Genomic DNA, 13,139 nt, shown 5'->3' on the forward strand with positions numbered 1-13,139 from the left:
TTGCCTATCAGTGACAAAAACACCCTTCATGTCACTCAGCTTTCCTTGCAACTGGAATTAATCCTGTGTGGAGTGTCTCATGAGCATTTAAGGGCACTGCACATCATTTCCTTTATCGTAACTAACATGCAGTCATCTTTCATTATGACAAGTAGGGAAATGCAACCTTTACATGAGCCCATTGTGTGAGGTGAAGTGTGGGCATTTTAGTCACACCATAGGTGCCTCTAACAGGTGCTCCTGTGGGGCTCTTAAGAAAGAAGGTAACAGGGTACGGGCTGTGGGCTATTAGATGTTATGATGGGCTTGTTTCATATTTTCTAGTTACAGAAATCTCCCAAGCCAATAGATCTCAGTACCTGCTCTAGGGGCTGCTGTACTGCATAGGTGTCAAGTAAGTCTTAAAGGACCGTGAGATGGACTTCGTCACTTCATGGACTTGTGCTGCTATGAGGGCTTCAAACTGACTTGAACAAAATAAATAGTCACTGAAATAGAAGAGTTAAAAGGAAGGGAACAGTTTCTTCTAGGTGGATTGTGAATCTAGTACAGAACTGTGGCTACTTCAGAATGAATTTATAAATAGATTCAGGCTGACTGAAACTACAGTTGAAGTTGTTAATGTATACTCTGGAGGAAGACAAGAACTGGCCCCTGGTTCTAAGGATAACACCTGTCTGACAAGTAGCTTTACTGATTCTAATATGCAACAAAGGTTATGGTTATGGCTATTTGGGTACTTATATTTATAGGACAAACCTTGCTACTCCTGCAGCAGCTGTAGGCAGTCTGCTTTGTGTGTTTCAGAGAATTCTGTTCATGTACCCTTTGACGACACAGGGGAGTTTTTTTCCGTTTGTTTCATTTTTGACAGTTGCTTCATACAACTTCAGACATTGTGACTTCAGGCTCTGTGACTTTCAGACATAAGATTGCAATTGGGCAGTTCTAAATCACTAATGTTCTTTGTTTTCAGTGTAAAGAGTTTAAAACCCTTTTGGAGGACATGGTTGCTTCAAATTATTAACAGGCTTATTTGATCTGTTTTCTTTATCCACATATTATTATTATTATTGTTATTGCTATCATTGTTTTCTTCTCACAGGTTATTCATCAGCTTAGACTTTCTGAGAATGAGAGTGTGGCTCTACAAGAGCTTCTAGATTGGAGGAGAAAGCTGTGTGAAGAGAGAGAAGACTGGCAGCAAATATTGCACAACACTGAGCAAAGAATCACAGCCCCACCTCCACCCCCTTGTAAGAAGCCAACACTGCTGAAGAAGGTAGAAGATACCTCCTGCAACAGACTCTCTTCAGGCATATGGGACACCACCATATGATTCAGATGTGTGTTTGCAGACTGTTAGGAATGGAACCATCTAATCACTTCAATCTGCACAATCAGCAAGTTTTCTTCCCTTCACAAAACGTGCAGGGATTTTTTATAAGCACTAATTCGATAGCACAGGATGGAGGAGCTGTTTTGATCTGTCACGTGTGTGTGTACATGTGTGTGTTTGTTCTTTTCATATATATACGTGTATACATATATGTGTGCACTGGTGAGTATATATATGTATGCATGTGTATATATATATGGAGACAAACTGCACTGTAAGTACTTAGTTTAAAAGTACAAAACAGTCACTTAGAGTTCCCCCATGGACAATGAAGAAACTATGTTAAGCAAATGATGATGGGGAGAAGTGACTGACAGACATTTTAGAGACATCAGGAAAGTCTGCGTGCACACTGTACAGCTGTTTTATACAGTACAAAAATATGTTTCTTGTTCCCTAATGAATGGGTTTATTATATTACATGTATACATATATATATATATTTCTTTGTAGATGTCCGTGTTCCATGGAGATTATTTACATGTTTATTTCTGGTGTTTTATAACTTCATGCAATTGGTGCTGTTGTTCTTTCTTCAAAATACAGGTAATAAATTCAGTACTTGCATTTTTCTTTCATAGTTCATCTTTAACAACATACCAAACAGTTTCAACAATGTGTTATTTTTTTCAGAACTGGCAATATCCTTTCTAAAATCCAATCCTGAAATTCTTGCAAAGCTCCTATGAGCAGTAGTGATTTGGTGCTGTTCACAGTCCCAAATTAGAGACCATTACTTCTTTTTGATGAACCTGCATTTCTGAATGTGTGAACTGCGAATTTTGCAGTTACATCTCAAATCTTATTTCATTCTGGGTTATGTAAAATAATGAGGCACTCATTTAGACTGTAAGTGTGGTTTGAGATTCATACCTGATTATGCATAAGGTCAGGTGTCAGTGGAAAGATACATAATGGTAATGAGGTATGAAAATAGGTCTGTGATTTACTGTTACAAGCCCGAAGGCTTTGCAGAGATGGGTATATCAAAGTATTATGTCCTTATTATGGTAGCACAGTGATGCATTTATAGCTCAAATTTCATGTAATAAAATGGTTTCAGAAATTGCAGCATTCTAGTTAGTGTACATGAGTTCTGAGCAGTAATGTTAATTTATGAAAAACCTGCTGCTGAGAACTTGTTAGTTATTGCTCAGCAGTCTTTGAAATACTGCTTTGCCACTAAAAGGTGTAATTTATATATATTTAAAGGTTTTTTTCTGGGGCTACTTATTTTAAGTTCTTGGAGTATGTAGAGGCAGTGTGGAACCCTTTTCTTGGTTGTTTGTCCCATTCCTATTGAGATCCAGGAAAAAGTGTTTCCAGTTTTTCAAGTGGATATAAAACAAGTATTTTCAAATGTAAGCTAGGTCTAAATTGGTGAACTCACTCTTTGTTGGAAGTTGTTGGAAAAGTAAAAAATCCATAGAGGTGTAGGTTTTTCCATCATGTTTGACAGAAGTTTTAATCAGGCTGAATAGCAATAAGCAATCACATGCTTGTTTGTTTGTTTATACAGGAAAGCAGCAAAACTCAAATTGTTCCCGTGAGTATCATCAAGCAGTAGGCAGAATTAAGCACCTTCCCTTGCTGGAGATTAAAACAGACATTTTGAGTGGACAAGGAAGGGGAGACACCAAGTTAGCTCAAAATTTTACTTTGTTACCACTGCTACCTTCACAGAAGTCCTCTATGTAAGATTTGTCATTTCTGTTTCATGGAGAATGAGGAACTCTAGGCTCCAGATTTTACCTCTGACTGATGTAAATGGCCACAGATAATGACTTTATCCGGGGGGGCAGGTAACCCTTATGAGTGAGGTTATGCAGAAAACAACTCTTATTCTGTCAGAATGAGGCTGTGCCTGGAAGAACTGAGGTTTCTGGTTTTTTGCTCAGATAACCAGGGACACACAGAGATCCCTCTGTGAGTGAGAAATTAAATGGCTCCAGAACTGGATGCAGCAGAGCTAATTAACCTGACCTTGCAGCTATATTGCTTCCAGGATGCAGGTTGTTATCCCTACATGGCACAGCATCCCTATCCATTGCCACAACAGCATCTACCCAGCCAGCCTAGCAATGCTGAGCACCTCAGTGCACTGAGACACGCAGACATGCCCTGAGGCTTATCGCTCCCCAAATGGGCCTGGCAAACAGCCCTCCCACAACCTTTATCATATTGCCAACCCTAATGCTCACTAGCTGGCTCGGCCACTGGTAGCAATCAATCCACAGCAGCCTGGAAGTTTAAGACAAGCTGTAAAAACTGACTGAGAAACCAGTTTAGATCAAGCCAAAACCCCTGCTGCTGCAGTGAGCTTGCTCCCAGTCACTGAGCTATTTGTAAGGTGAGCTTGTGTATCTCCAGATGACACTGTTGTCATTGCTGCTCTTGGAATGAGGGAGTACCCAGAGGGGAGAAAATGCATATGTCAAACAGAGTTTAAAATGGAAAACAGTATAAATATACATTATCCTACTTGCAGTCCTTACTAAAAGTTGTGTTAGAACTGTGAGCAGCCTCAGCTGCAGGAGTTCAAATGGGGTCTTAAAGAACTTTTCTGCTACTTGTTCAGAGTCCATATTGTGCCCTATTACAATAGTATGAACAAGTGTGGAAAAAAGGTATGTAGGTTTTCTAGCAGTTTCATCAACACAGTTACATGGGAGAAGCCAGTACACCTCTGATTCAAGCAATCTGATTCTACAATGAGAAAAGCAGATTATAATCCCCTGTGCAGAAGGCCTTTGTGCTATTTTTTACAAACTTGGGTAAGACATATATTTTCTGGGGCTGTTCTTTAAAGCTTGTCACCACACTGCAATATGACAAACTTAGAAGACCTTTTTTGTTTTGTTTTGCTTTGTTTCAATTTCATTTCTAATTCCAGGTTACATAAAGGCTAACTTTTTACTTGGAAAGATTTTTCAGGATATTCCATTAAAATATAGTACTCTAGGACTAAAGTATTTGCTTTAAAACATGTTTTAAATATTTCTCTAATGTCAGTAAGACACTCTACAGTGTGACTTATGATCTCATAATTCACACCTAATGTGTTCATTGGTCCCTTGGCCTTTGGCCTCGTGCCTAACAATGCAGTTGGTAGGGAATTATTATACCATAATTCACACCCTACTGTGTCTTATTGCTTAAGTAACCATACCCCCAGAGGTGTCTTAAAACTACCATTAAAGTTTATATTGTGTATCAAAATGTGTTTACGGGCCTGGGAAAATATACTATTGACATTTTGAAGTGTTGAGAAGTAGTTTCAGCAGAACTGTACAGTGCTTGTAAATTCATCTCCCAGTGGAGTAAGCACCAGCCAATTACAGTATTTCTTGAGTATATGAAGTCCTGTCTTTCACATTAAAAAATAGCTTAGACAAAAAAAAAGCCTTATGAATTTAATATTCTAAAGGGGAAGATTAAACTCTGTGGGTGTGCTAATGCCCCTAATATCCAGTGAACAATCTAAAATATATTTATATTTGCAATAATTTCAGGATGCTGGGATTATCATCAGATAATCACTCCTCCACATTGTGCCTTATTGCTTAATTTTTAATATGTGGAAAAACCGAAACGCCTAACAAATCACCTTCAGCATAAGGTAAGAGGAATCAGATACGTATTACACTTTAAAAAGTTACTGGTCTTAAAGCCAAGAGAATTCTGAAACCATACTAAGCCACAATAAAAGAAAAACAACATCTATTGGCATGAGAAATTTTATAAAGCTTGTATACCTTACTTGTTACTCCTGAAATAGCACTTGGTGGTTTTTAGTTGCTGTAGTTACATTCCTATTGCAAATTTTAAGCAAAACTTTGTTTTTAAAAACTGATTTAGACGTTCAGAGAAATACATGCACCGATATTTTTCAAAAGATCTGTGTACAGCATGAAGTGATAAGCCTTTTAAAAATTTGTATTGTTTACAAAACAATAGTATGATTGTTGAGTAAGTGAAATGCATTTACCTTTTTTTTTTGTCAGTGATCCTTTTTTATTCTAAAAGGTTTAATTACTTTCTTTAATAACTTTATTATACTGCAGATCCTTTGTGTGTGGGACAAAGAATTTCATTAACTTGCTAAGAAAGCATAATAGATTGTAGCATAGTTCTAAAGTGATAGTAATAGCCATATTAACTGTAGCTTTTAATTCTGCTGTACAGTATTGGCATCCCTAGTAATCCTGTTATTCTTATCTCTATAAAGCCTGCTAATATCTGAAATGCTCTGAGGAACTTAAAGTAAGTTTTGCCATTCGCTTGTTAAATAATAAATGTAACTAAACTCTGTACAAATCAGTTTTCCAGAATGGTATTAAACATTTCATGGCTTTGTGTTTTAAATATAAAATTTTTAAAAAGAGAACACCACCTGAGCATAACTATTTGACAATATCTTAACAAAATAGAAAGAAATGCTTTTCTTCCAGTTCTGCTGTTCTCTGTATATTCAGGATTTTCCTTTTGAGAAGAAATAAATAAATCCCAGTGCTGGCTTACACTGTGGCTGTGAGAATTAGATCATTAGCAAAGACTGTCTGTCCTCTCCACTGTGGTTTGGCCTTTTCACCAACCCATGAATGTATGCTGGATCTGGTCAAATCATGCATTTTGCTGTGAAGTGTCAGAGGCAAAAGTTCGGTCAAGTCATGATTTGACTTTTTGAGGATTTTTGAAAGAGAACCTCATCTTGAATTAGACATATTTATTTCAACCTTAAGTAGCTTCGTTTGGTTTTCATATATATGAATAAAGTCCCCTCTTAGCACTTTCCTATTTCCTTTCCTGTCAACTTAGCTTAATTCTCAATCAGACTTCTATGATAAAAAAAAAAAGTTGTTAAATGAAATTACAGCATAGCGTTTATGATTAATTTTTGAAAAAAAGTCCTTTAAAATGCTGAAATAGAATATTTCAGTATTTCAACATCTTTTTCACTTTTTCTAGCTGAAAGTATTTGTTGGATGCAGTCTGAACTTACACATAATTTCAACTCTTCACAAACATACCTTTTCATAAATCCACTCTTCTCTGAAAATGGATATTTGTTTTGCAATGCAGGAGAACTGCTGAGATCTTTTGAAGTATCAACAGGGAAAATTTGACAAGCATGGGTATATTTCTGTCATAACAATGTTCATGTGACAGTTATTAGCTAATGCTCGTGCCCTCACTCTGTTTTATTTGGGCTCTAGCCCCTTCTCAGCCTACCTGGACATGTAGTCACCTGTCTCCTGTGAGAGTACTCATTGGAGTACAGAAAGAAAAGTGCTGAATCTGTCATATACTCCCAGAAAAAGGGGAGAAATGTTTTGCAGACTCTTTCTAATTAACACTTAATATAAATTACTCACATGTTTCCAACAATGAGTATTGGAAGGCAACTTTCTCCCTGTCCAAATATGACCAAACCATTAGGCTAGAAAGTTGTGGCAACGAAATTGCCACAGCTACTAAATGACTCTTTATGCAGATACAGCTCCTCTGTCTCACAACATAGTACAACTTGGTGGTCCCGAAACTATTTCTAGAACTAGGGGACCTGATTTTGTATCCTTTCAGGAAGACAGCTCCATGTGGTTTGTTTGAATTAAAACCATCTCTAGCTGGTTTTAGTGCAGACCCTCCCTAAAAGAGTGGTCTGAGCCTTACCAATCAGATAGGCAGGCAAAGAGTTGCCTGATCTGACAGGACTAAGATAGGAAAATGTTTGTCAGTGGATGGGTAAGTTTGGGTGAGTGCTTTGGAAATTTCCAGATATCATGACCTTCCTCAGGGTTCTGACCAGTATCCTGAATATAGATTTGGTCTAAATTCTTGCCTAATGAATCTAGTCACAATCAGTCAATGCAGTTAAAAGTATCTTGAATAGAAATTACTCCTCTAGTCATCTAAATTTATATTTTAGTAAGCTGATTACTGAAAGTATTTAATCACGTCTAGCTTTTACTAATATAGCTCCTATGTCTGTAATTTGAATTGAGCAGTTAGAAAAGGGAAAAAAAAAAAAAAGGCAATATGGAAATAAGTGCATTTGAAACATATCTTCTATGCTCATGCTGTGACTGGGGCTCCTTGGGTTTTAGAATTATCATAAGTAACATGCTAGATGCCATATCATCAAAGATCAAGACAATGTCCCAAAAGTAACTCTCAAAGTTTAAAGACTTCCTTCTGCTTTAAGCTTCTGTCCTATGTAATCCCTGAGTTCTCATCAGGCATGAGGAGTTAGCAAAGTCAGACATCATGCAGTCTGAAAAAAGTGCATCTTTTGTCTCCTGGGGGAGACAAACATCCAGAGTCTTAGATTCTCTGAGGTGGGAAAGACATTCTATTTAGTTGATAAAAGGCACAACGATGGACCCTTTATATCAAATATCTCATGTAGGTGTGCTTACTTTTCTAGACAAATATAACACTCTGTAGCAGACTTATTTTTTCAACAGAGATGTTGATTTGTAGCTGGGGAATGTGGGTCTAGTTTAAGTCCATGATTTTACAAAGATCTTCAGTTAAGTTCAGGATTTTTACGGCCCACAGATAATTTACTTATTTCTGTGTGTTTAGAAGAGTCCTGCCAAACATTCAAATAAGATCTGCCGATACAAAATAAAAAAAAAAAAGGGACGTATTTATCTGGTATTTTATGTAATCCATGTATAGAAATAAAAGGCCCGATCCTGCTGAGGAGTCAGTTGTCAGTTCCTATAAGGAAATTACACAACACTGCCTTTTAGGTGCCTTGTCTCTGGACAGGCAGGCAGGACTAAACTGGGTTTCCATACTGGCTGTTCTAGACTTCCAGTTCCTGACTCCATCTGACTCCAAATTTCTCGTGAGGAAAGAGACACTGTACTCAGGGAGAAGAGGAGAATCATAGAATTGTTTAGGTTTGAAAAGACCTCTGAGATCGAGTCTGATAGTAAACTAAACACTGCCAAGTTCATCACTAAACCATGTCCCTAAATGCCGTATCTACAAGTGTTTTAAATACCTCCAATCTAAACTGCCCTGGTACAACTTGAGGCCATTTCCTCTCATCCTATCACTGCTTACTTGTGAGAAGAGACAGGCCCCCACCTCGCTGCAATTTCCTTTCAGGGGGTTGGAGAGGGTGATAAGGTTGGATTCCTTTAGCACCAAGGCAGACTATTGAAAGTTCTTGTCCCCATGGACAAAACTGCTTTCTGTCCAATCAGCCCCCTGTTCTGTTGCATAGGGGTTTTCCAATGGGGATCCAAAATTTTAATTTGTTTTTGAACAATGTTAATCTTCTGCCAGCCATTTCTTCAGGCTGCCAGCATCCAGACACATCAGCCCCGTCCTCCAGAGATTTACTGAAGCATTGACTCTTCTTCATCTTGCTGCATACACAGAATTTGCTGTGTATTATGCACAAATGTTTTGGCTGTACAGCTCATTAATAAAGATACTATTTTCCCCAGTATATTAACCCTGAAGGAAAGCTACTATGTGGCTGACAACTGGACTTTATGCTGTTGTAATACACTTTGAACCCAGTGGTCCAGCTATTTTGTTACCAGACATGAAGTCCACCTACCTGAATCATATTTCATCAGTTAGATCATAGGCTGCTGTCAGCAACCCTGGTTCACAATAAAGTAGATAAAGAGGTGGTTGAAAATAAGTTCCAAGAAAGTAATCACTGGCAAACTGGCAGGAAGGAGAGAGTCCACGTTGGATCTCTTCTTAAGAGGCATCTGAGACTCACTTCTTTTCCAAATATTTATTATTTGAATACATGCCTGAGCAAGAAGAACTTACATAAAACCAAGGATGGCACCAAACTCAAATGAGCTGGTAAGAGTGCTGGGGCAGAATTCAAAATGATGCTGAAAAACTGCCAAAGGTTCTCCCACAGTATGGGAATGTAAGAGATGCTCATTTAGCCCTCAGTGGAGAAAAGCATGCCCACAGTCTGACACGCAACAGGGCTTCAAGACTCAAAGCTCTCCAGAGAGGCAGGGAAAAAATCCGTTTTGGAAGACCATGTCTAGGAACCGAGTATACTCTGGTGGAGTTTGTGTGTTTTGTACTGAGACAGTGATCTATGGCACACAGCACTTGGCATGAAAAAAGCTGTATTGTCATAAGTGTGGTATTGCATAGAGATACAGTTTGTGAATGTGTGTGTGCATGTCTCTGTTAACTTAACATGTTCTCCTTAGGTGTTACTACAAATAAAGCCCTTATAGGAATACTGGGATTCTCAATTCAAGCTTGACAAAAGGCCTGCAAATTCTATTCCATTATATGTCTTCACGTGTTAGAAACATTCTCCTTTCCCTGTACAGTCCATGATAGCTCCAAAGCCTGTTATTTGGAGAAATAATACTTCCTATGTCTCCCTCTGCTTTTCATACATGGAAATAATAGGTGGGTGAGAGTTCTGTGAGAAAATAAAGCAAGATTTAGCTCTGTTTGGGTACAATCAGAGAACATATCACAGGTAACACTGGACAAGAAAGTAGTTTCACAAGATCATGACAGTTGAAAATTAGGAAGCAAGTGATTTTGTCTCTCTCTGTGTTGCTTTTCTTTTTTCATAAATTTTCTCATACATTTAAGTTACAAAAAATGACATACTTAAATTACGGCAATGAATCTTAGAAACACAGAATTCTTTAGGCTGGAAAAGACCTAAGAAAAAAGGTCATGAAATTGCCAAGAGCCATCTTTTTATCCAGATACTGCTATTACAAGATCCATTTTGCTTTGTTGCAGCCTTGAAATGAAGGTACATGAAGTTAAGATTGAGAACAGCCCTGAGAAGGACTTGGGGAGGTTGATTGTCAAGAAGTTCAACATGACCTGGCAATGTGCACTCGCAGCCCAGATAGCCAGTCCTGTCCTGGGCTGCATCCAAAGCAGTGTGGGCAGCAGATCGATGGGAGTGCTCCTCACCCCTTACTCTGCTCTTGTGAGTCTCCATCTGCAGTGCTGCATCCAGCTCCGGGGCCCCCAGCACAGGAAGGACGTGGACCTGTTGGAGTGAGTCCAGAGGAAGATGGTCAGACAGCTGGCAGTCCTCTCCTATGAGAACAGGCTGAGAGAGTTGGGGTTGTTCAGCCTGGAGAAGAGAAGGCCCTGGGGAGACCTTAGAGCACCTTCCAGCACCTAAAGGAGGCTACGAGAGAGATGGAGAAGGACTTTTACAAAGGCTGTAGTGACAGGATAAGGGGTAATGGCTTTAAACTGATAGAGGGAAGGTTTAAATTAGATATTAGGAAGATATCGACTATGAGGGTTGTTGAGACACTGGAACAGGCTTCCCAGAGATGTTGTGGATGCCCCATTCCTGAAAGTATTCAAGGCCAGGGTGGATAGAGAATCTGTGCTCCCTTCTGTAGTGGAAGGTGTCCCTGTCCACAGCAGGGGCATTGGAACTAGATGATCTTTAAGGTCTCTTCCACACCAAACCATTGTGTGATTCTACAATACCACATTTCAAATATGATAAGGTAAACGTCTATAATCATTCAGCTTTTGAGGTCAATGAGATTGCTAGCTAAGGGTGAGCTGTGATAGGTTTCTAACAGGTGATGAAGCCATGAACTCATTTCCCCACAGGATTTCAAACTGACAAGTTGTAGCAAAAGCGCTCACTTAGTTTAAGCATTGAATGTTGTCCTAAATATAGAAGACAAAAGACATGCTGCTGCTTTCATAAATGTTCTTCTGAATTATAAATGGTTACTTAATAGATATGAGAATGTCTCTCACCTTTACTGAGATTAGTTGGTCTTGAAGAGGCTACTTCATTATCAGAAACAAGTGGGAACCACCATTGAAAATATTTCCCGCAGCTTTTTGGGGACAAGTGACTTGCTCTGAGAACTCATTATAGCCTCTAATAAAAGCACAGCTCCTTGTTTCTAATTGCAGAACCTAGTTCAGACAATTCCTAATTTAAACACATGTAAACACATAGAGGGATATAAAACCCACAGGCTGTGACCCAAGACCCCTGGCAACTGGAAGGGGTCATTCAGACACATAGAAGTTTCTGATTTCAATCTGATCATTGACCTCCATAGTAGTGAGCTTCATGTAAAGTGTGCCCTGAAAACTTTTGTAGGCAAGATGCTTGTGGCTTTGGAAGTTTTACTTTTTCCCCTGATTACAAAGTGAGAGTCAGTAAAATAATCCAGTTTAAAACCTCAAACATTAACATGTAGTGAAGTGCAAATGTGAAGAGGTGAGCAATCAGGTCCAGCACAGATAAAGATTTGGTGGGAGTCATGAGTGTTATTGCTGTAGATTGTGCAAGACATGGCTGAAAATTACTGCTGAAGGATGGTTTGGTTCTGAGAGCTGACAGGAGTCCTTCCTGCTTCATAGATATGTTTACTCCGTATGTTTAGCTTTACCTGCTCTTTTCAAGACAAAAACCAGTTTAGCTACTTTTAGAACTCCTGAGCCATCAACATGTAAACAAATAGCTGTGCAATAATTTTTCTAGTTGTGCTTCATCATTCTACTTCAGCTCAGTTGGATCGCTGAGACTTTTTGCAGTGCAAATCAGGATAACTACTGATCAACAATTTATTCTCAAAATCTGAAGTCTGCATGTGTTCAGTAAGCCAGTCTCAGTGCTTGTGAAAATACTCCTTTTATTCATCAACAACCTGATGCAAGACAACCTGTTCCCCTTATCTGACTCTCACCTCCTACCCAGGCAGAAATAGTCAGACTTCTACTGTGCTGTTCCTAGTGTACAACAAGACATGTACTAAAATTTTTGAGGTACCTATTGAACACACTTGGTGCTTCAGATTCTTTTACAGTATAAGAGTCCTAACTTCTGTAGCATCACTAGTAACTGTAATAAATTCATAGCTTGTGATTGACATAAACTTTTAGTACAGATTATGTTCTGAAGCATTGTGATTAAAATGAAGCCTCTTTCCCAGTCATACAGACCAGTGTGCACTCATGCTCATCATATTATGAGGAGTAAGTTTCAAACCTGTCATCTTGTGACTGTGAAACCATGTCTTCGCCGTGAGCTTACTTGTGATCTTTCAAAAGAAGTTTCACTGGCACCTGAAGGGAAATGTAAACTTTGAGATAAGAATTGAATAATATTAACCACAATGTTTATTAGATGCGAAGAAATAGGCAAGCAAACAAATAAAAACTTGAAACATTTCTGCTTTCAGATTCTTGTCACTTTTCATTCAAATTGAAGTTTTTGCCATTCAGTATCAGAATAAAATGGAATTGAAGAAACATTTCTACTTCATTATGTGCAGCAAAAAAGGATTGACAATAGAGAACTATTTTCCATCTCTCATGTGGATATGGTCATTATTTATTGGAGGCTGTTTTGTAACACAATGACCATCTGTCAGTAAGCACTGAAAACATTCAATCATGCTGGCTGTTACTGTTAAAATGCCACAATCAGTGACTGCTGTGAGGGATTAATAGATTTTTTTTTCACTAAGAAAAATTATGTATTTAGAAGGCCAAATTAGCTCCCATTGAATAATTGAAGTTGGTATAAATCCTGAACTGCTCCGCTGGAATCCAGGTATCATCTCTAGATTTATAGAAGGGTAGCAGATGTCAGTCTCCAACCAGGACCTTTAATGGGAGGATATCAGGGAAGGAGCTCCGTTTCAATTTTTGTTTTTTTTAAATATCTGTGACAAAAAAAAAAAAAAAAAAAAAAAAAAAAAAAAAAAAAAAAAAA

The 13,139-nt window shown here is 38.4% G+C and overlaps 1 protein-coding gene across 6 annotated transcripts in view; it reads left to right on the forward strand.

Moving 5' to 3' along the window:
• The window catches only part of MYO16 (myosin XVI), a 367,375-nt gene extending 365,409 nt beyond the window's left edge, over nucleotides 1–1,966 (forward strand). For all 6 annotated transcript variants that reach the window (XM_042038442.1, XM_042038458.1, XM_042038424.1 and 3 more), the window contains exon 35: nucleotides 1,106–1,966. In XM_042038442.1, coding sequence (XP_041894376.1) covers nucleotides 1,106–1,339 — 234 coding nt within the window. In that variant the 3' untranslated portion in view covers nucleotides 1,340–1,966. The remainder of the gene's footprint in view (nucleotides 1–1,105) is intronic.
• Nucleotides 1,967–13,139: the final 11,173 nt, after the last annotated feature.

This window comes from Corvus kubaryi, unplaced genomic scaffold (assembly GCF_017639235.1).
Source record: "Corvus kubaryi isolate FWS band 111438036 unplaced genomic scaffold, C.kubaryi_AGA036_p1.0 133, whole genome shotgun sequence".
Classification (NCBI taxonomy): domain Eukaryota; kingdom Metazoa; phylum Chordata; class Aves; order Passeriformes; family Corvidae; genus Corvus; species Corvus kubaryi.